The sequence below is a fragment of the Lissotriton vulgaris genome, chromosome 10, assembly GCF_964263255.1.
Source record: "Lissotriton vulgaris chromosome 10, aLisVul1.2, whole genome shotgun sequence".
NCBI classification, from domain to species: domain Eukaryota; kingdom Metazoa; phylum Chordata; class Amphibia; order Caudata; family Salamandridae; genus Lissotriton; species Lissotriton vulgaris.
In genome coordinates this window covers 453,584,517-453,609,110 of record NC_141698.1, presented here as the reverse complement: position 1 = coordinate 453,609,110, position 24,594 = coordinate 453,584,517, and the positions used below count along the sequence as shown (strand labels likewise).

Here is a 24,594-nt window from a genome sequence, read left to right as displayed (position 1 = left end):
GGGTCCGGGGGTGTTGGGAGGCGACCCGGAGCCCCCGACTTGCAGGAGTCCGACTGTTTTAATGGATCATACGAACAGATGTACGGTGGGAGGATGCTGGGGCCTGAGGGGTTGTTGATTATGGTACTGTTCTTGGGGTGGGTGGAGGGATGGTGGAGCGCAGAGGAATGTGGTTATTCGCTGGTGACGTGCCTAAAATGTTTGTGTTGGTTAAAAATGCAAATAAAAGTATATAAAAAAACAATTGTCCATATGGTAGATTCTCTTGAAGTGCCTTAGGGTGGTGGGTATTGAAGGGGAGTAGACTATTGCAGTCCGTTTTTTTTCTGTATATCTTAGTTTTCAGGGTTCCCTGATCAAGGGAGATGAGAAGGTCCAGAAATGGGATCTCCTTATTGGATTTGGAGATATGGGTCTTTTGTGTTGATCCAAAGGTAGATTTCCTCACATCTTTTCTTGGTGCCTGCCCAGAAGATCAAAATATCATTGATGTAGTGTTTCTATTTGATAATGTCCGTCAGGTAGAGGGTAGTGTTGATAAACACCTGTGAGGATTAAAAACCTGCTATATAGAGGCATGCCAGGAACCTCCAAAAGTGCTGCCCATCGATGTTCCGGGTATCTGGTGGTATAGTTGGTTCTTATATTGGAAAAAGTTGTTTTTAAGTGCTATACTGGGTCACTCCATGATGAACTCCACGGGTGTGGCTAAGGCTATCGTTGTTGTTCTGAGGATGTCATCAACGACCCTTATGGTGGCATCTTGAGGAATGTTGGTGTACAAGGCCTCCACATTGAGGGTGATGAGGAAGGTAATCTCATGCTGATTGGGGAGATTGTCAATGAGGCAAAGTGTTTCTTTTGTGTCCTTGAGAAATGATGGGGTGTTCTTTACCAATGGTTGTTAGAAATGATCGCAGAATTGGCTTAAGGGTTCCAAAAAGGAACCAATGCCAGACACTATAGGTCTTCCCGGAGGAGGCTGTACATTTCTATGGATTTTAGGAAGGGTGTATAAGTATGGGATTGTGGGTGTGGTTTTCACCAAGAAATCCGCTTCAATCTTCGTAATCCAGCCATTGGTAATTGCTTCATTGACCATAATGCTTATTTTCTTGGTCAAGGATTTGGTGGGGTCTGTGTCCAGCTTCTTGTAGTATTTGGTATTAGCCAGTTGTCTCTGGCACTCAATGTCATAGTCATCAGTATTCAGGATGACAGTTGCACCGCTCTTATCTGCTAGTTTGATGACTATGTTGGGGTCATTGTTGAGATCCGAAATCACTCTTCTTTCTCTTGCTGGTAGGTTATTGAAAGGAGTCCTAGGTTTAGGTGGTTAACATCTTTGAGGACGATCTTCTCAAAAGTGAGAATCTCGCTAGGAGTCATAGCCACGTTGGTTGTAAACCTGGATGGGTTCCTCAGTCCAAAATCTGATGGTGTGGCGTCCTCACGGTTGTTAAAGAATGAGCGTAGTTTCAATTTTCTGAAAAAAAATTTGAAGTTCTCCAGTGAGTTTGAAGTGGTCTTCTTTGGGAGTTGGAAGAAAGCCTAATCCTCTATGGAGGACCGCCATTTCATCAGTGGTCAGTTGTCTTCTGGATATGTTAACGACTCATTTTTCTTCATTGTCTGGCTCCTGGTTTGGGTCCCGGGTCCATCCATTGCACCTGTTTCTGACCATTTCTCCTTCTCACTCTTCTTCGGCCTCTGTTCCAAAAAGGAGGGGGGTTCTGGTGTTGGTAGAAGTGTTAAAAAGGAGGTTGTGGTCCAGGGAAGCCGGGGTACCATAATGGTGTTGCTCCTGGTGCTATGGTGCAGCACTACTAAAATGTGCAATAATTACATTGAAAAATGCCATACCACTGACCAACTAACATCGGCTATCTTGGAGACCAATGCTTCTTGGAGTACCACCGCCTTGTTCTGTAAGGAGCAACGTTGGGTGTTCCGACTACGCTCAAACACCAATGGGTTAAATGATGAGATACCCTGGCTAGAACTACAGGGTTGCTCTAACCATACTGTCCAACATATAGGTATTGCTTATTTAAATATACCTACGTCTTTTCCATCATCTGATGTGACTATCTTTGACTAACAAGCCCCCAAGGCAGTGACATCACGACCACATACTCCTGATTCTAATTGATCCACTGGGAGACACACCAACCAATATATGAGACAAACCATACACTATCCTTGGGACCCCCTCACCAAGTAATAGCTATCCCTCATGAAGCCCTTTGATATCCTGGCCTCCATTATGCACCAAACACTCTGATGTTAGGAACGTGCCTGCGCCACAGGACATTTCACAATAAGTGCCATTCTTTATTAGAAATAACCATCAGCATTCACTATTCGATACATAAGTGACATTACCCTCTACCGCACTATTACCATCGACAGCTATAAGAAGGCCGCCTCTACACTTTTTAATACGTATTCTTACACCACTTCAAGATGGCCTATTCACGTATGGCCGCACCCTCCTCTTTAGTGGCCTATACACATTTGACTATCTCTTCACGACCTGTGCGTGCATAGCCACACCCCCCTCCACCACTCGTAGAACACAAAAACCGAAGCACTCACACAGAACAACCTCCTAGCTGGCAAGAGGTCGGGTAGGTTCAAGAGCCTGTCCCCACCGACGCAACTGTAAGTACTGAAAAACTGCTGCATCCCTGCATGCTTCCTCTACGTACTTGTTAAAGGTGCAACAGTAATGCTCACCTTTTCGCACAGATTGCGACGGCAAATACCTCCGCCATGACTTATGGAACACGATATTGTAACTGAATACATAAGCGGTCACATCTCACTTACCATAGATAGCACAGTGGGATTTAAGAGGGCTTGCCATCAATGGGAATCAGCTCCTTGATTAATTTTACTTCTATAACTTTCACAGTCGTCCCATGACCATTTTTAGCGACATACCATGCATCATTACATGTCCCTCTCCTACCATGAGATTTAATTGGGGTTCTACGCCGATATGCTTACCACGAATGTTTGGCATGATAGAATGATTTTTTCCTTATAATTCTTTAGCTCACCTGTTTGTTTGTCCTACATTTGTTTGTATACCTTTTGACTCACGCAATGTACCTACCCACAAGAATAACGGAGTGATTTGTGGGTTTTGTTTGTATCAAAAAAACATGGCCAACCAATGGGGGACTTATACTTTGCATTGAGACAGTACTACTATATGGAATTGTTCATATTGTCTATATGTACCTTTGCCTCTCTCTCTTTTTGTCGTTTTAGATACGACCACTACTCGGGTCCATTGAGTGGCGCTACTATACTTAAATAGTCGACCATACAACCTCACCACTTAGTTCACTTCCCCTTGGTTCTGAAGAAGCGCAAAGGATCTACTCCTGAGACCCTACCACAGTGCGAAACATGTCGACCCCATCCACTTTTCAAACAAACTCTGCACTCGCCTAGCTACTGAGGGTCATAATTACCCTCGAGCAGCACACAACCTTTTGGTCTTTTTAAAAGATGACAGAGGGATTCTTTTCTTTAAATTAATCTACCTTAGCTTCCCTCTAGTCACCTTTTAGCAATCCCTCCTCACGTACCACTGCACACAGTCCCACACACTCCTAACAGCTAGATAAATAAATAGATCTCCGATAAAGTGACCTTTCAGGGGACCAGTAGGGCATTGAAGTGCCAGCCAGACAAGGAGCACCACCCCATGATGAAGCATGACATTCTTCGGGTGTGTGAGGGTATCAAGTGAAAGTCTCTGTTAGAAACGGGACCCTGGCCGGCCAAGACTCGTTTCGAGGTCAGTCAGGGATCGCCATTTCTAAGGGTCAGGGCAAGGGAGTCACACACCAAGGCAACCCCTACTCGCCCTCTAGGTAACGTGGCGCGAGCAGTCAAGGCTAAACTTGGAGGCGATGTAAGTTAAGTATTTGCGCACGCACCCCAGCAACAACAACCAAAGGCCCACCACAAAGGAAAACTCCACACAAGGTTATATGTAAAAATAGCCTTTGTATTATAATAAATATACATCAGATAAAACACACATCTTGTTACACTGTGCCAACAGGCACGGGCGGAATTTACAAGGGATATTTGTACAGGACAGGGCCACTTGACCACTGTCAAGGGTATCAACACTTTTAGAAGCAATACTTTCAGTAATAAAGCAATACCTTCAGTAATAGCACTTTAGCCATACCTTTAGTAATAAAGCAATACCTTCAGTAATAAAGCAATACCTTCAGTAATAGCACTTTAGCAATACCTTCAGTAATAAAGCAATACCTTCAGTAATAGCACTTTAGCAATATAAAAGTAGAGCATACAACCAGTAATCACTGGTAACAGGGCCTCACTAGCACCACCTGTACTAGGGAGAAAACAACCACCTACATGTCACACTACCTGTAGGGGTGTAAAAGCAAAACACATGATTCCGTAACATTCAGAGGTGTAAAGGCACATTACGCATAAACAATACATTCAGAGGTGCAGAATCAATAACAATTGCGCCAAACTCACAAGTCACCACCTGTGACTGTCCCGGTGTCCCAATGTCAGGGCCTAAACGTGGCAGTTGCCCACAAAGTGCTGGGAAACTGGAGCAGGGAAAGTTAGGGCAACGTTGGAGCCTCTCTGGGCTCAAAGAACCACCACTGTGGCACTGCGGAGCCTCACTGGACTCTCAGACAAGAAATGGCCCCCTCAGAGCCTCTCTCAGGCTCTCAGACAAGGGGGGCACTCGAGCCTCTCAGGGCTCGCAAAGCAAAAGGCAGGCTGGAGCCTCTCTGGACTCCAAACCAAAGGTGCAGCCTCGCTGGGCTGGGGGGGTCCCTCTCTGGGGACCCAGGAACACTTGGCGCGCCTAGAGCCTCTCTCAGGGCTCTAGGCACAAATGTGGGGCGTGGGAGTCCCTCACGGGGGACTCTGCACTTTGCGGAACTGCCCCCAAACTGGTGGAGCCTCTCGGGGCTCAAGCGACAACGTAGCGCCCCCGGTGGTCGCGCTATAGAGAGGGGGCGGGGCGGACACCGGCAATGTGTCCCGACGCCCCCCCCTCTCCTCTGCAAGCACCTACACTCACCGGGTTCTGGCGGCCGCTCCTCGGGTCTCCCGGCTCCTTCTCCCGGGGCTCCTCTCTCCACTCGGGGAGCCTCGGCAGGCTGCTTCTCGGCTCCGCTGCGGGGGCGGGACTTCCGGGTTGACTCTCCCGGGCCGCGCGGTGATTGGACGGACTCACAATCACTTCCGGGTCGCCGCGGGCAGCGCGGCGGCTCGCTTCTAGGCAGGCAGGCGGCTTCCCAGATGATCCGAGGAGTGGGCTCCCTCGTAGATCAATAAATCGGGCCACAACAACGCGGCAGTGCGCGGGGTGGCACCCGCGCCGTCAACTCGCCACACGGGGCGATCAGATGCCGGGTGGGCACCGGCTGTGCACACCAAGCGCTAGCAGCGCTAGCGACGAAGGGCAGGCGCTCCAAAGCGCCTCCAGGACACAGTACAGCGCTCACAGCGCTAGGGGCAAAATCCAGCGCTTCCAAGCGCTAGGCAGGCGATTTCAGCGCTCCCAGCGCTGAAGGGCAGAGAGCAGCGCTCTCAGGCTGCAGGCAAAGAAGTCCTCAGTGCTCCCCAGCACTGGAGGACAGGACAGGGCTCCAGCAGGGCTGGAGGCAGGCAGGGGGGGCAAGGCTGGGCCAGGGCCAGCACACTGGGTCTCCAGGCAGGGAGACTCCCCAAGTGGCGGTCCTTCTGGCCCCAGCAGCGGCAAAAGCCCCCTCTGGCAGGATCCAAAAGTAGAACATTTTCCAAGGGGACACAGTCCCTTTTTATACAGTAAATCCTTTGTTACAATGTGCAGGGTGGGGAGAAAACCAGTCGCAGCTGGTTCTGGAGCACTCTTGATAGCCCAACCACCCATTCCTTTCACTGGGGAGGCTAGGGTCATTAGACACACCACAGGGGGGCGGAGCCAGCATTGTGTGGGGAAAACCCAGCCCATCTAGGACACAGGTACACTCCTCCCACACATCACTCATGCTAATCTCCCACTCACCACCGGGCAGACCCATCCAGACTTCCTGGAGCCTGGCATGCCAGCCAGCTCCAGCCAATCACGCTCCAGCACCCTCACTGCACACATATCTCAATGTCCAGAAGTAGCACTTCCCAACTAGACACACACATGCCGCAGACACCATCTCGCAGCATTCACTCTCACGAGTTTAAGCATACCAAACTCGAGCCTGCACTCCCCACACATCAGGAACTACCAGGGACACACACATTCCCCATGCATTCCTATGAGAGGGCAGGCCAGCCATACTACACGCACGCACTTTCACTCTGGGACTCAGGGGAAAGTGCGCAGGGACCCAAAAATCACTGACACAGGGTCACCAATAAGGCAAAAAGTCTAGGGGTGAACATGCCCTAAGGGCCAAGTCCAACACAACCCCCTTCCAGCCAAAACGCAGGGGAGAACAATCACCACCGTGATGGACTTCCCTGCTTGGGGCGATAGAACACGGACGCAGGCCCGCCACTGCCGGGACACTCTCCTGTTCTACGCCACGGTGAACCCCTAGGGTTCCTTCTAAAGCTACTGTAAGAACCAACTGGGCTACCCCACTGGTACTCCTCAGCTGTCCGCGGCCAGGACCAGGCCCTGGGCCACCCAGGTGCCACCGGTCCTCGCCAATTCGCAGAGCGGGGGGTAGTAACCCCTGGCACATAGTACCCATTCTCCACTCTCCCTGTCTGCAGGACAGGACTAGACTGCCACTGGTTCACCAGCCTTTGGTCTACAACCTCAGGCGGACCAGGAGTCTCAGGGAAGGCTCTCCTCCCCTTACCTCTTCTTCCAGGGTTCCTCCTCCTCCTCCTGCGAGGGGTACCCTTACAACGCCACTCCAACCCAGGGTTTAACCCCTCAGGTTGCGCCGGGGTCAGAGGTGGGCTTTCCCACCCTCTGCACCCCCTTCCAGAGGTCTGCCCTCTCCCAACTGGAGAAGTTCCTCTGGAAGAACCGGTCAGGACACTGGTTACAGTCGTCCTACCCTTCAGGTCAGGCCGAACCTGAACCTGGCCTCCCAACCTCCGGTCTAAAACCTTGGGTGCAATAATTGCCTGGCACTCCAGGACTTCTGGGGACTCACACGCAATCCCCCTGAGGCTGACACATGACCCATGTGTCGTGTGACTGTCTGTCTGGCGCAGATCTCCCGCCTCCTGTCCACCTGACAGTGCGCAAAGATCCCCCAGACCAGAAGTGGCGCCACCCGGGTCCACCCAAGAAGATCTAGCCCAACTGGCTAGTCTCTGGTCCACTGGTGCATCCACTGGGGAACTCATCCCCCAATCACTCCTCGCTTCGGACTTCTGTGCCCTCCCAACTGGAGCGACACTGCCGGACACTGGAACCCCTGGAGCTCTAGTTACAGACGCTCCAGGTTCCCTAGACACTAGGAGATCCTCCTCAAGTGTACTAACAGGACAGCCTAGGTCCCTAACCTGGTGTTCCCTCAAGGAACCACCCAAGTTCTGAGACAGGGCTTCGGGCCTCTGGGTGCTCTCAGCCACCCACTGACTCCTGCTCCACTGAGCCAGGCAGTCAGCCCCTCCACCCTTCTCACTATACTGGGACCTAGCTGGGCTACACTGAGCCTCTTCCACCACGCTGGGCTGGAAGCTCCCTGTACCACTGTTGTTGGACTCACTCTCCAATGACTGTACAGAACCTCTGGCCCTCTCCCAGCGGTCTGCTTCCACTGCAAGCTCACATGGATCAAACAATCCACACCCCAACAGGTGTTGCCGCAACCCTAGGGAACAACAACTGAGCAACTGCTCTCTGAGAAACATATCGAACAATATGTCCCAATCACATTTCGTGGGCTCCTGTACCCAATCACACAGGGCTCCACAACAGTCCTCCTCAAAGTCTACCCAAGACTGGTGAGACGGTTTCCGAAGGTTCCTAAACCTCAACCTATTCTCCTCCTCTGGGGAAACAGGAACCATACTCTGGGAACTGGGAGTGGGACTGTCAACACCAACACTTAAAAAGCTGCCACCACTGGACTCCACCCTCCCTGGGGAATCCAGAAAATTCTGACTGCGGTCAGGGGATAACCTACACTCTAGGGCTATCTTCTCCCTGGCCAAGGCCCTCTCAGCCTCTGCAATCCGCTCATTCACACCCAGCTGCGCCATCTTCCAGGCATGCTCTAACCTGAGCTTCTCCATGGCCAGCTGGTGCTCCCTCTCTTCTCTCTTATCCACCCACTCTTCTGGGGACAGGGAAAGGGATGGGGGGATACATCTGACACTGGACCCAGCAAGGGACTCCCTATCTAGGGGGTACTCGCTCTCTGCTGGCGCCCATTCACTGTCAAACTCACTTTCCACATCAGACTCTTCAGGGCTCCCCTCAGACCCACCACCCTCATGGTGTGCGGTCCGGGCCCTCTCCCTCTCACTGTGCTCACGCTCCCAGTCACTCTTCTGCCACAGGATCATGTTATCCCTAAGCTTGGACTGGGTGTCTGACTCACTCACTGGGATGTCTCTCTCCTTACATAACCGTATCAACTCATGCACACTGTACTTAAACAGGCTACAAAGGTTAAAAGGAGATTCCATCTTGACAGGATGCTCACAGACACATGCAACACAAGGGACCTAGCAATCTGAAGTAAAAGTACACAATTCCAAAACTTCCACTCTCCTTAAAAAGAGAACTCACTCATGCGTCCAGGGAAACACACCATTCATCCACACACACCCTCCCCTCGGATCGGTAAGGCAGTTTCTACCACCCCTGACTTCTCAACCTGACCACATGTGACACAGGTACCAAACTCTGGAAGCAGGGCGGGGGACAAATGTACTGAACACAATTATCAAATGGCACTCGTCAGGAGAAGCAATAATGGAACTTCACCAAAAACACAATAATCCCCAAAATGTGTTCATCTAAAATGCAGAGCTTTGTAGTGGCCAGTTGCCACTGTGGTACAACGCAAACACAAATCCTTATCCTCACCGCTTGCCGCCAATGTTAGAAACGGGACCCTGGCCGGCCAAGACTCGTTTCGAGGTCAGTCAGGGATCGCCATTTCTAAGGGTCAGGGCAAGGGAGTCACACACCAAGGCAACCCCTACTCGCCCTCTAGGTAACGTGGCGCGAGCAGTCAAGGCTAAACTTGGAGGCGATGTAAGTTAAGTATTTGCGCACGCACCCCAGCAACAACAACCAAAGGCCCACCACAAAGGAAAACTCCACACAAGGTTATATGTAAAAATAGCCTTTGTATTATAATAAATATACATCAGATAAAACACACATCTTGTTACACTGTGCCAACAGGCACGGGCGGAATTTACAAGGGATATTTGTACAGGACAGGGCCACTTGACCACTGTCAAGGGTATCAACACTTTTAGAAGCAATACTTTCAGTAATAAAGCAATACCTTCAGTAATAGCACTTTAGCCATACCTTTAGTAATAAAGCAATACCTTCAGTAATAAAGCAATACCTTCAGTAATAGCAATACCTTCAGTAATAAAGCAATACCTTCAGTAATAAAGCAATACCTTCAGTAATAAAGCAATACCTTCAGTAATAGCACTTTAGCAATACCTTCAGTAATAAAGCAATACCTTCAGTAATAGCACTTTAGCAATATAAAAGTAGAGCATACAACCAGTAATCACTGGTAACAGGGCCTCACTAGCACCACCTGTACTAGGGAGAAAACAACCACCTACACATCACACTACCTGTAGGGGTGTAAAAGCAAAACACATGATGCCGTAACATTCAGAGGTGTAAAGGCACATGACGCATAAACAATACATTCAGAGGTGCAGAATCAATAACAATTGCGCCAAACTCACAAGTCACCACCTGTGACTGTCCCGGTGTCCCAATGTCAGGGCCTAAACGTGGCAGTTGCCCACAAAGTGCTGGGCAACTGGAGCAGGGAAAGTTAGGGCAACGTTGGAGCCTCTCTGGGCTCAAAGAACCACCACTGTGGCACTGCGGAGCCTCACTGGACTCTCAGACAAGAAATGGCCCCCTCAGAGCCTCTCTCAGGCTCTCAGACAAGGGGGGCACTCGAGCCTCTCAGGGCTCGCAAAGCAAAAGGCAGGCTGGAGCCTCTCTGGACTCCAAACCAAAGGTGCAGCCTCGCTGGGCTGGGGGGGTCCCTCTCTGGGGACCCAGGAACACTTGGCGCGCCTAGAGCCTCTCTCAGGGCTCTAGGCACAAATGTGGGGCGTGGGAGTCCCTCACGGGGGACTCTGCACTTTGCGGAACTGCCCCCAAACTGGTGGAGCCTCTCGGGGCTCAAGCGACAACGTAGCGCCGCCGGTGGTCGCGCTATAGAGAGGGGGCGGGGCGGACACCGGCAATGTGTCCCGACGCCCCCCCCTCTCCTCTGCAAGCACCTACACTCACCGGGTTCTGGCGGCCGCTCCTCGGGTCTCCCGGCTCCTTCTCCCGGGGCTCCTCTCTCCACTCGGGGAGCCTCGGCAGGCTGCTTCTCGGCTCCGCTGCGGGGGCGGGACTTCCGGGTTGACTCTCCCGGGCCGCCCGGTGATTGGACGGACTCACAATCACTTCCGGGTCGCCGCGGGCAGCGCGGCAGCTCGCTTCTAAGCAGGCAGGCGGCTTCCCAGATGATCCGAGGAGTGGGCTCCCTCGTAGATCAATAAATCGGGCCACAACAGCGCGGCAATGAGCGGGGTGGCACCCGCGCCGTCAACTCGCCACACGGGGCGATCAGATGCCGGGTGGGCACCGGCTGTGCACACCAAGCGCTAGCAGCGCTAGCGACGAAGGGCAGGCGCTCCAAAGCGCCTCCAGGACACAGTACAGCGCTCACAGCGCTAGGGGCAAAATCCAGCGCTTCCAAGCGCTAGGCAGGCGATTTCAGCGCTCCCAGCGCTGAAGGGCAGAGAGCAGCGCTCTCAGGCTGCAGGCAAAGAAGTCCTCAGTGCTCCCCAGCACTGGAGGACAGGACAGGGCTCCAGCAGGGCTGGAGGCAGGCAGGGGGGGCAAGGCTGGGCCAGGGCCAGCACACTGGGTCTCCAGGCAGGGAGACTCCCCAAGTGGCGGTCCTTCTGGCCCCAGCAGCGGCAAAAGCCAAAAGTAGAAAATTTTCCAAGGGGACACAGTCCCTTTTTATACAGTAAATCCTTTGTTACAATGTGCAGGGTGGGGGGAAAACCAGTCGCAGCTGGTTCTGGAGCACTCTTGATGGCCCAACCACCCATTCCTTTCACTGGGGAGGCTAGGGTCATTAGACACACCACAGGGGGGCGGAGCCAGCATTGTGTGGGGAAAACCCAGCCCATCCAGGACACAGGTACACTCCTCCCACACATCACTCATGCTTATCTCCCACTCACCACCGGGCAGACCCATCCAGACTTCCTGGAGCCTGGCATGCCAGCCAGCTCCAGCCAATCACGCTCCAGCACCCTCACTGCACACATATCTCAATGTCCAGAAGTAGCACTTCCCAACTAGACACACACATGCCGCAGACACCATCTCGCAGCATTCACTCTCACGAGTTTAAGCATACCAAACTCGAGCCTGCACTCCCCACGCATCAGGAACTACCAGGGACACACACATTCCCCATGCATTCCTATGGGAGGGCAGGCCAGCCATACTACACGCACGCACTTTCACTCTGGGACTCAGGGGAAAGTGCGCAGAGACCCAAAAATCACTGACACAGGGTCACCAATAAGGCAAAAAGTCTAGGGGTGAACCTGCCCTAAGGGCCAAGTCCAACAGTCTCACTGACTCCTTTCTAAGAACAACATTTCCATTTTTTATCACTTCCATCTCAGGAACAGTGTCTCTCCTTAGCTACAATGATTTCTTATTGTACAAGCAGTGATGGGTGGCATAGTGTGGTGTGATATGGTGCTGCGCGATCTGGAAGGTTAAAATGCAGTGTGATGGAGTGAGGTATGTTGTGAGGAGATGTGGTGTTGTATGGTGTGATTAAGTTGTTTTAGGAGTGGTACGGTGCGATATGGAGTTCTGTGGTTTAATGTTACAATCTATGGAGTGGAAAGATTTTGTGCGGTGTTCAGTGATGTGATCTGGTATAGTGTACTGTGACCTTGAATCATTTCGTAAGGTGAATTATAGAATGATATGGAGATTTTCTAGCAGTATATATATTGAGATGCTATAGTGTACAGGGATATGGTGCAGTATGTTGTCAGGAGATGTGGTGTTTGATAGTGTGGTGGTCTTCTGCAGTGTGCTATGGTGGTATGATGTGGTGTATAGTGCAGTGAGGTTTTAGATTCTGCTTGACCCCTGTGCAACTTTGTAATGCATTGGACTGAATTCCTTATTGTGCAAGTTTGTACGTCCTCTTTTTGTCTGTTTTGAGTGTGCCTGTGTCCATTCTGATTCCTTGCACCCAAGTTCCCTGCAGATTGTTTCATATTTTATATTTGCGGGTCAGTGTCTTGCTGTTTATACCTGTTACGGGGCCTCCTCTGTCTAATTGTCCTTCTTTGTTCATTTGTTTGGTTAGCCAGTATGCTTCTAAGACTGCATTCTTAGGTCCATCTTTGGCTAAAAAATCAGGAGATACTAGTACCAAACTAGTTCACTAGGGGTTGCAGATACCGTAAAATGTATGCACTTCCTCAATCAGTGCCTTGTAAGAGACTTTCCTTGTATTTATAGTAGTTTGTTGCTTAGTATTGCAGTCCACTTTGGTGTGATCGTATGCTTTTTAATGGGACGATCAATTTACTTGGGTCATATCTTCTGAATATTTTGGCAATGTACTTTTATGTTTCAGGTTTGTTACTGAATGATGATGTGACTGAAGATATGGATGCATTTATCGACAGGACCTTTGATGGAATCTCCTTCAATAGGCAGTCAATGATGGGTGAGTGCAAAGGGAGTAAACCTAAGGGGTGGTAGTGTTTTGAGACAATGGTTGGTTGTAAATTGCTGAGATATACACTGTAAGAAATTGGGTTTTTGATTGAGGCGGGTTAAAACCTTTCTCAGGCAATAAACACAGTCCATGTCAGGGCAAACCTCAAAAGTCACTAAGTTAAACTGTGCTTAACCCTCTGGTATTTTGGAGCAAAAACACACAGGTTTCACTTAGAGGCACTGTATCAAGTATTTATGCAGCGTTACCTTCTCAAAGTCTGGCGTGCAGATATCACAACGCCAGCATTTCACAGGAAAAGCTCAACTGATACTAGAAAAGGGTCCAGGACCTGGGGAGGTTCCTCTTAGGGATCAGGAACACAGTCCAATTGAGGACATCAATCATTAGGCAGTCCTAGTTGCAGATCCAGGCTGGTCCAGTTGCAGGAACAGGCAGGGCATGTTGCAGCAGGTCAACTGTGCCGTTTGCAGGGAGGCCTCTGGAGTTTTTGTATCCCTGTAGCTCAGAACAGGAGATCAGCCAACTGACCCTTGGAGTCACTCATGTTAGCCTGGGATGAGTGAAGCAGGTCCAGTCTTCCTTCTCAGAGAGCAGGTCAGACTTCAAGCAGCAGGCCAGTCATCTGGATAACAAGGTAGGCGTCAAGCAGCAGGGCAGTCCTATGTTAGCAGCAGGGTAGTCCTCTGAAGAACAAGGCAGACCTCAAGCAGCAGGGTAATTCTCTGGGCAACGAGACAGGACTCAAGCAACTAGACAATCTGGGGAACAAGGCAATCTCATTCTGTAATGTCCATCTGTCCAGGAAAGTCCTGATATATATATACCTGGAGCCACCCCACTGCTTTCTCTCTGTGGAAAATTCTAGTCCGCCCTCATATTTGTTTCTGGGAAATTCCTTCCTTCTGCTTTCTTCCCCTGCCCAGGGTCCAAGAGGTCTAGGGTGACAAATGGATGGTGTACGTTCTTTTGTGAGTGTTCTGAAGGCAGCCCATTGCAATGTAAGTGGGACAGGGAATTGGTCTCCTCATCCCATCTCGGCAAGCTGACCCTCTCCCAGCTACACTCAGGTCCTATTTTTCACTGACTGGGCCCAAAATCTATTCCTAATGGGGTGTGGGGGCAAATAATAGGCCTAGGCAGCTGGAAACTTCTAGAAGGCCTCAGAAAGTTCAGTGCAGAAAAATGCCAACTTTCTAAAAGTTTATTAAAAAAGTTAATAAAATAAGGGGTTGGGCCTATTGGCCACAGTCGGAATGGGCCCCTTCAATATAATTCTATAACAACAAAAAACAGCTGCGACAATTAGAAGTGACTTACTTTAAATGGATCAAGTCAAGCTAATTCATAACCTTGGTTTGTGTATTTATTTCACATCAAATTAGGCAATTATTTACACCTTCCTTAGTTGCAATTGAGTATGTCTTACGGGACAATATTCTCTATATGAATGGAGACATTTAAATCAAACGGAAATGGAAAAATAGATTCATCAAATGCATATAACTAACCATTAAAACATCAGAAAACATGTAGGACTAAACATTGAAATGTACAAAAACATTATGAAACAATGAATTACACAGATATATCACAAAACAACCTGGTAGATTTGTTTGAGATTTCTGAATCTAACCGTCATCAAGATGTTTGAAATAGTAATCAAGGACAGATTAAACAACAGGCCCTGCTTAGAAAGGCCCTCAACTTGAATAAGAGAAACTGCAGTCCTACCCCTCACATCTACCATCCACCAAATTGCATTTCTCATGAACAACTGATCAGCAGCATTTGCTAACTAAGATCAAATTGAATTTCTAAGGGGGGCCACATTGAATTTCTAATGGTCCACACCCTCCATCCACAGAATACAGTCATTATATGTTCACATTCTGGACAAGCTGTATTCAACCTCCATCTTGTGCCATGTTGAATCAGAGAATCTGTGGCAGGAGCAACAACAAGGTGATAGAAGGAATGATTGAATTAATCTCAGCCACTGGTGATCACTTGAGGCTACATTGAAGACCATTTTTTTCTCTGTCTCTCTAGCCAGAGACCACCTATTAGTACCCTTTTACAGGGCCACAGTCCAGGGTTGGGCCCAGTAGCCATTTCCAGGGCTACTGGGCCCAACCATGTTAGTTGAGGCCTTTTGCTACTGGTGTTCCAGGACCCATCCTACTATGGATCCTGGGAACTGGGCCAAGTATCCCTTCCACACTTGACTCTCAGTAGTAGCTGTCGATGAAAAGTCAAGGGCGCCCTCGGAGGAGTAGTGTAGATACAGGTAAGTGAACATAACTCATAACTCAAGTGCACCACAATATGAATAACAAATATAATAAATCAATGTCCAGCCAAATATTTACTTTTGTAAACAAAAGAAGTATTTTGTTTCTAACACTACACATGCAAAGGAAAAGCGACATTCATGAGCAAAAGCACAATCCCCTTGAGGTTAGAGCACTACTCATTGTCAGGCAAATTGCTTTCTCACCATTCATCTTATGACGTGATCAGGGTTAGTCCCCATTCACTGGTGGCCATACCAACCTTGAGAAAGGATACACATCTGGGCAAACCCCTCATGCTGTCTACTGCAACAACAACGGGGTGACTGAACAAGTGCTTGAATTAATCTCAAACACTGGTAATCCTTTAGGCTAGAATCCAGACCATACGTGTTCCCATCTGGAAGAGACCTAGCCTGAAACTTGAAGATTTTCTTATTATGTTGACGTGCACCTCTATACTATCCCATGATTGCAAGATATTTTTGGTCTATTACCACAGTTTAAATATAGATTATAGATAGAGTTATGAGGCCTTGCGTCACTTTTATGCCGTTGGTGCGTCACTTTTTGTGACCCACCAGCAGTGTAAAAAATGTGCCATGTTGCATAATATTTACAAAGTTACGCGTCTAGGTAGGTGTGTCATTTTGTAAACCCCTGCACCAGGTATATTGTATGCAGGGGGGAGCATTCTGACGCAAGAAAGGGTCGTAGAAGTGACGCAGTGAAATCTGTGAGATTTCACTGCGCCACTTCTACGATGAAAATGTGTCAATATCTTACGCCTGCCTCATGGCAGGCAGTAAGACTGACGCAGGCACATTTCACATGGGACTTGCCCATGTGTAATGACCCATTGCTGGAGTTGCGTCACTTTTGTGACACACTCCAGCAATGCGTCATTTTTGTCCCTACAGATACGTCAGAAATGCTAACTTATCTGTAACGCTTGCGCGATGATGCGTCATACTGTAAATATGACACATTATCGGTGTCTCAGAGAGGGCGCAGTGAGAAGTGACGCATCGCTATTTTCTTGCAGCGATGCGTCAATTTTCATAAATGAGGCCCAGAGAGGATAGCAGACTTCTGACTGTACTCCCATAGGCATCAGAACATTCCCAGTTCTTCCTTAATTTACTAAACGTTAAAGGCCATTCCTGTTGAAAGAACACTACATTTATTTATTTATGGGTTTATATAGCGCTAGAATCGACTCCCGGAGGAGTATCTCTTCGCTCAAACAACAAAATGAGTAGATGGTCCTGAGGTCCTAGGGAGTTGCTAAGTTTGAAACAGAAAAGTTTTTAACAGTTTCCTAAATGCAAGGTGATCCGTAAATAACCTAAGAGTGGCAGGGAGTTTGTTCCAAAGGCAGGGGCCAAGGTAGGAAAGAGCCTTTCCTCCCAGTCTTGCCCTTCTAATGGGGGGAACTTGAAGAAGGGATTGATTGCTAGAGCGGAGAGCACGTGCTGGGTCGTAAGGGACAAACTTCTCCGCCAAATACGTGGGGCCCAGATTGTGCAGACCCTTGTGAATGACACAGTAAGTTTTAAATGTAATCCGTTGGCGGATGGGCAGCCAATGGAGCTTTTCCAAAAGGGGGCGTGATGACGATCTGGGTGGTGCATTCAAGACTAACCTCGCAGCAATGTTTTGGACCAAATGAAGTGTGCTAAGTAAGCTGTCATTCGCTGAGATCAGTAGCCCATTACAATAATCCAGGAGACTGAGCACCAGAGCCTGGACAAGGGTTTTTCTGGTAGAGTCCGGTAGTAGTGGAAACACTCTTTGGAGTAGTCCAATAACATGGAAACAGGAGCCAGCTGTTTGGTTGGCATGCTCTTTTAGGGATAAACCTTGATCCAGGCGGACAGCCAGGTTTGTCACCACCTGCTTGGGGATGTTGACGGAGCCCAGATCTAATGGCCACCAGTCTGGCGTCCACAACAGTGGGGCTTCCCCAAAAAGCATCACCTCCGTTTTCCCTACATTACACTGCAGGAAATTCGTGGCCATTCATTGTGATACAGCCCTCGTGCCATCGGAAAGGACTGTTTAACCACCATGGTTAATGTCCTAAATGGGAAGAGAAGCTGTGTGTCGTCAGCTAACGACACAGGAATGAATCCGTATGACCTCATGAGACTGGCGAGGGGGGCCACATAAATGTTGAAAAGAGTGGGGCTCAAACAAGAGCCTTGCGGCACCCCCTTAGTCAGCTCCACAGGTGCCGATCGGAATGAGCCCATACTGACCCTCTGCGCACGGCCAGATAGAAAGCTACTCATCCTAGACAATGCCGAGCCCCCGAGCCCCACCTCTTCCAGACGACTGAGCATGGGAAATATCATGAATCATAATGCAGTACCACTCCATATAAACTGTTAGAACTCAGATAACCTTACAATTAGTTATTGAATAAATTGTTATACCTGAACTTGTACGGGCCCACTGACTTTTGGCCAGGTTCATGCTATAAAAATACGACATGCGTACATGCATACAACATAAATGGCAGTTTAACCCCAGTGCATAGATTACAGTTCCCCCAGTGTTCTATACTGTGCAACCTAGCACTCAGCTCAAGGTACCGGCAATAGTTTGGGAGAAAGGCAATCCAGTCCACAATAGCATGCACTAGAGTGTTTTGGGGGACCAATATGAGTCTATTCAGGAATCCATTGCCACTCACCTTAATTCAACAAGGAATCTACAATGCGTGATCAGCATTTACAAGGATGTGGCATTGTATATCCACGCCCTGTGTCTCATAGGCTCCCCAGTTGTGTTCTTCAGTGGGCCACAGGTGGAGTATGCCATTTCAATATTACAGATTTTACTTGTATCCACAGTATTAACTAGTTCAAGGGGTGCTGCTACCAACTACAGATGGCCAGGTTTCTGGTGTTGCTCAGGATGAATTCCCACTACAGGCAGGAACCAAGGATGGTACCAGACCTGTAGGTCTGGTACCATCAAAATGCACCCTTTGCAGCTGACACAAGTCCTTATGTGTCTGCACCACCAGCTTGGATGGCACACATTACCAAGTCCCCAAGTCACAATAACTCCTGGACCCAGTCCTTGTAACTTAATCATTTACCCCTGACGTTAGACATAGTCATTGCTCTCATGATACTTTAAGGCAGGCTGGGAGACTTTTCTGCAGCGCTGCCATTTTTCGTCATGAAGCACTCTTAAACAACTATCTAGCATCAAAACATCCTGCACCGTCCGCTCCTTGCTTCCAGTGTGGATTAGTCACTTTTTTTGGATCACTGATAGAATATCGGAAACAAAGATATTGTGGGGACAGAATATCGTGTCAAAAATGATAAGGACCAAAATATCGAGAGGGTACGTGCAAATAGGTAAGTATAGATTCAATATTCTTAACTCCATATCTACATTCCTTGACAATATATTTATCATAAAGGTGCATATATGTGGAGTTATAGTAAAACTTTGTTTACTTGTAGAAACTTAAATTCATGATATTCTTGACCTCGATATTCTTGACACAATATTCCAATTATATTTTTCTATCCAATATTCTGTCTGAATGCCCTTCTTTCACTATTGTGAACATATCTTCTTTTTAGAAAGCCCTGCTGCATTTCTCATCATTATTAATGAGTTAGTGTAACTAGAATCCCAGCACTTGATTTAGGTATTTTTTAAGCATGGGCGGAAAATCCGTTTCGCTCGCGGATTTTGCGGATTTTCAGTAATTTCGCAATCCGCGAGATTCGCGAATCTCCCGCAAAATCCGCAAATCCGCGAGCAGCGGATTTTGCTCGCACTGTTCGCGTGAGTTCGCGGCTTCCCAGTACAACTTCGCGCCCCGCGAATAAGTGCAAAATTGCAGAAATACGATCTTAGCAAAACTGAAACTACTTACCAGGTTCAAAAGTTCAGGCTCATCATTTGTAGCCATTTCCTGTAGTGCTTCCTGAGGGGCCCCTCCAGAGTTCAGTTGCCAGTTGCAACTATTATGTGACCCTGCTCTGAACCTCAGAATAGTTACACATATGCAACAAAGGTCCTGAATTACAGCTAAGGGAGACAAGCAGGAGCCAGGCTGGAAGTTCAAATCCATTAATCAGCCCCTAATTCATTATTGTCAGTTGGGGCAGGGCAGGTGTTGTAACTAATTTTGCAACAATGAAAGCACTTAGCAAGTGCAAAAGATCACTAATCAGGAAGCACTAAGGAAGTAGGTGCCAGCTAAAAAAATATTCTGTGACACATTAATCAGCCCCAAATTAATTCAGGTCACTTGAGGCAGGGAAGGTGTGCTTGCGTTGCCACAATAATGTACACTGACTGGACAACCAGAGGGTGCTGTGATGAAACAGAGGGTGGCATGGGTGGGCCAGAGGTTGGCATGAGTAGTCAGAGAGTGGCAGTGGTGACAGAGAGTGGCAGTGATGAAGAAGAGTGTCCCAAACAGGCTGGACACGTAGAAACAACAAGTTCGCGAAACTTGCGACCCGACAGGTAAGTTCGCAATTTGCGAAAGTGTACAAAACCCTCGCGAACTGGCAGAAACCCGCGCAAACACACAAAAAAAAATCCGCAAATTCGCGAGAATTTGCGGATTTTGCGGATTGCGAGTTCGCAAATCCGCAAAATTCGCGAACGCGAGATTCGCAAAATTCGCCCATGCTTAGTATTTTTCATAATACAAAAGTCACTACTAATCGTTAGATGTGCTACATCCCCCACCAGAGGAATATTGTTAATCGTCTTGTATTAATACAACACAACAACAGTATTTCCATGAGCAGGATTTCTGCTGGCAGACATATTGATTCCAGCTGAATGTTGTTCCTCCAAAGTCACTGGTCACTACTTGGTTCTAATTGATTTTAGTTTTCTGTTACATTTCCAGGTGTGCCATGGGTGACACCAATGTAAGCATTAATTGACAGTAGGTCTGAATTTCAGCAATCAGATCTTCCAGCCGTGGCACCTCCATGCTGCTGATCATCAGCACACCTGGTAGGTGAGGATGGTGTTCACCTGGAAGCAAGAAGTCCACGCAGAACCATCAGCTGGAGGGACAGGCAATATTCAGTATGGTGTGAATGACAGTTACAGCATCCAGTGACTGTCATGTGGTCTAATCAACATGTGAATGATTCCACAGCAGGTATTATATTTGGTATACTCTGACTGTACACCCTGCACAACCAAGGACCAGCATACATCAACCACCACTTGACCTTCCACCAACCCAGACACCTGTGTTCTGCCTCCCTCCTCCTTGCTCACCCCCCCCCCCACTCACATTTGCTGAAGCAACAGTGGAGGTTGTTCCTTCTCTTACCTCGCTGACAAGTCCTGGAACCATCTCCCCCTTCATCTCTGAACCTCATCCTCACTGCTGGATTTCAGGAAAGGACTCACAATCTTGTTTTTTCAATTTCCGCCGCCGCCCTTCGCCACAGGGTTCAAAGCACCCGGAGAGCCTCACAAGTGATTAGTCATGGTTTACAAATCCTGTTTGTTGATGACGGTAGAAGCTCTGTCACACAGCCAGATTTGTCTCTGACACCCTAAAACCTCCCTGAGCAATTAGCATATGCAGAAATGTGTTCTATCAATTGTGCATGTACAAAGTATGCTGTTTTTCCATCAGCCTTTGTTTGCCGAGCACATGCAGATTCCCTTTTTCCATCGATCACCCCAAAATGAGACCAGCCTTTTCGAAATTGCGGATATCGCCTACATACACAAGCTACAAAATAGAACACTTTCAAGGTGGCTACTTGTCTAGACCAAAAGTTGATAAAAAATGCTACTCTTTCTCATTGGATTTTGTACCCTTCCATTGTTGCCTTCTGCATTCTTATACTATTGCCTTCTGTGCTGTAATTCAATCCCCAACTGTGCGCTTATAGAATTCCTTACATTATCTTTACTCATTTGCCTTTATTGTCCTTGTACTACTACCTTCTATAAATGTACCCCACCGTTCTCTATTGTACTGTTTCACCCACCCCCATTGCACTCTGCACAGGTAAGGTGGGCAGGCAAGATGAACCCGCCTCTGATGATTCTTTCAACGGTGAACGTGGAGGGTAGTATGGGTGACTGGTAACATTCTGAGATTTAATTTTTGCCTATTATTTTTCTACTCCAGGTCGACAGAGCCATCTACACGACTCGCCCATTGAGGTGGAAAAAGAAGCCAGTTGAACAAGAGGGCAGCAGTCTCGCCTGACTGAGACTGAACCCTGTCTAAGAAGTGAGGGCTGGACTCCGTGCAGGGGGCTGTCTCTGGAATTAGTGCAGTTGGTGAAGGTGATGCTTGGTGTGAAGCAAATACAGTGTGGAGAGCAGCGATTAATACAAAACACAGACCCGTGGTGGCTCCTGCTCTTTTGCCACTTCCCTGTTGCAACATGCTCCTGCCCCCAGTTCTCAGGATGCTGTTCTAAAAGTTGTTCTGAACAACGCTCAACTTCTTGCTCAATAAAAAGCTTGTCTTTAGCTTTACCACGTCTTCTCATTACTCTCTAAGTATGAAAGTGAAACCCCAAAATGTATTGTGTTATGGTAAGTATAAAATATGGTAGAAGCTGTCCTGTTCTGCAGAATGGAAAACATACTCAGTTATTATAGAATAATTGGCAGCACCACCGGCAGTACTTTCAATCTAGAAGAAATGCTAGGAGGAGGGAGTTAAAACCTAGGAAACTGATTGGGCATCAACCTGGCTGCCTGTGTTCGACTGCACTTAAAGAGAGTGTATTGCAATTGTGAACGTGTTTTCTAACCATCTCACTGCTCAGTAGCGCTGTGCCTATAATGGCCTCAATGTATTATTGTCCATTCCAAGCACATTGCATGGACCTGGGTATTATTATCTACATTGGATCCTCATGATTCGTTTGATGTTCTCTCTCTTTTGTCGCAATTTTGCCACTATGGAAGTGTTAAGCGCTCCTATACCCATGGGTCATTTTTGTGCTCTATAAAACTCTGAATAAATAAATAGAGCTGTAGGCAGCACACTACTTCTCGGTTTTCTGCATCTGTGCTCTTGTTATTACTATTTATGGCTTGCATTTACTCCAGTGGGAGAGGAACCTGCATCAAGCCCTGCAAGCTATGGTAAGGCTAGGTTAGGTTAGGCTGAATTGTAGAGCGCAACAGCTGCCCCAGCAAATTGGCGTCCCGGCGCTAAAAGCAAAAGAGGCCACTGACAGCAAAGGGTCCATCAAAGCGGGCAGAAGAGAGGCCCGAGAAAGTACAGCACCTAGAGAGATGGGAAAAGATGAGTTTTCAGAGCCTTCCTGAATGTCAGGTAGTTGCCTAAGCTCCGGATGTAAACAGGGAGAGCGTTCCACAGCTTAGCTGCTAGAATGCGAAAAGAGCGTCCACCGGTGCAAGCCCTCCTAACCCTGGGAACTGCTGCAAGGTGCTGACCTGCTGAACGAACGTGACGGGAGGGGGCGTACTAGGAGAGCAGGACAGCCAGAATGCCAGCAGCCGGGGAGTTCAGGATCCTAAATGCAAAACAGAAAGACTTAAACTCCACCCGTTTTGCCACTGGCAGCCAGTGAAGCTGACGAATGGCGGTGGAGGTGAAGCAGCGGCGAGGCAGACCTAGAAGAGTTCTGGCAGCCACATTTTGGACTCTGTAGTCTCACAATCGCCGTCTTGTTGGCACCCAAGTATAACGAGCTGGCATAGTCCAGTCTCGACAGCACGGATGACTCGACAATCATCTGTCGGATGGTAGGGTCGAAAAAGCCCAGCAGGGGTTTAAGCCCGCGCAGGATGCCAAAACATGTCACCGCCACCTTCTTAGTCTGGGTTTGAAAACTCAGGGCCGAGTCCACCCAGACCCCAGGGTACTTCTCCACCTGTTTGCTCATTACGTTTGGGAAGGCTTCATTATGTTTCTCACCTTGTTAGGTCCTGTGAGCCACGTTCTTTTCACTTGCTAGGCAGTTAGGTTACATCAGTAGTACGCTTATAAGTGTGAAAAGAGGATAGGAGAAACTGGGCAGAGGTGAGGGACCATTATGATCACTTAAAACCCAGAATTATATGTTTCATGAAGAGGCTGCAATATCATGGATGGGCCTAAGCAGTTATCACGGCCTCCATCAACCTTGGTATGGCCAACATTCTTCCACAATATTTATTGTTGTTTGCCTTCACAGTGAGGTGGACGGACCCTCACGACAGAAGACAGCAATGGAAGACTGGGTTTTCAACAGTGGAAAGGTCCAGCCACGGCCTGCATCAATCGAGGGTGGGGGGGTGGGGTAGGGGCGCATGGAGGGGTGGGGGGCCACCAGCAGGGGATGGGAGTTAATTTAATTAAGATTAAAATAAAATAAAAACTTACGTTTGCCACCGATCCCGGACTCCCAGGTCGGGTCGACTGCTCTCTGCTCACAGGAAGCAGAAGCAGGCAGCCTCCCTCTCTTCCCCTAAGCCAATCACAATGCTGCAATGGCAGAGTTGTGATTGGCTAGGACACCATCCTTACAGGCATCTATGGGGAGACCGTTTTCTTCATGTAGGCTGCTGAGCAGCCTACATGAAGAAAACGGAGAGTGCTACGACTGGTTTGGTCGGCCCTGTGGCCGACCAAACAGTCAGCGCCCATAACATTGGGCTAGCCACTTCTCCCTGACCTTCCCACCCGCCTGCTCCCAACCAGGCATAGGCTTCTGCTTTCTCACAGTGCGAGAAGCAGAAATGTGTTTCTGCTTCTCGCACAGAGAGAAAGCAGTGGGGCAAGCTCCGACGCCCATGTGGAGGAGCCGCCTTTGGAAAGGTCTATCAACATTGAGGACGTCCGCCAACACATACCTTTTAAAAAACCAACTCATCAACAACACCTGCAGCTCCCATTACAAACTACTCTCCTCATGCCACACAAACCAACAAAGCAGCAGTGGAACTTCTGAGTGGCACTTTTCAAACACAGCTGTTAGAAGATAACCCAGATTCTTAAAAAATTAATTATCTGTGATGTTCAATGAGATATTTAGGGTGAGCCGCAGTACTTTGAAGCACAAGTCCAGAGAACATTCATGAGCCAGAGAAAGGATATGTCGGACTGAATTGTGGATAAGGTGAATACTGTCTCCAACAATGGAGGCTCACCAGAAACCATCTTTGAGTGGTGGAATGACTAGCATGCGAGAGTCCATTCACTTGCTTCCAGGGCCCCACAGTAGAGGCCCAGGCAACACGTAGTGGGTCTCCCAGGCCTCTTGAACTCATGCCCTGGGAGGAGAAGGTGTTCTACATTATCCACACCAAAGACATTATGGGAATTCCAAGTGGGGCAGAGA

The 24,594-nt window shown here is 48.5% G+C and overlaps 1 protein-coding gene across 6 annotated transcripts in view; it reads left to right on the top strand.

Annotated features, from left to right (window-relative positions):
- LOC147685396 (uncharacterized) overlaps positions 1 to 21,772 on the top strand; it is a 379,028-nt gene extending 357,256 nt beyond the window's left edge. For all 6 annotated transcript variants that reach the window (XM_086941313.1, XM_086941315.1, XM_086941312.1 and 3 more), the window contains 2 exons: positions 12,864 to 12,956; positions 21,417 to 21,772. In XM_086941313.1, coding sequence (XP_086797439.1) covers positions 12,864 to 12,956; positions 21,417 to 21,472 — 149 coding nt within the window. In that variant the 3' untranslated portion in view covers positions 21,473 to 21,772. The remainder of the gene's footprint in view (positions 1 to 12,863; positions 12,957 to 21,416) is intronic.
- Positions 21,773 to 24,594: the final 2,822 nt, after the last annotated feature.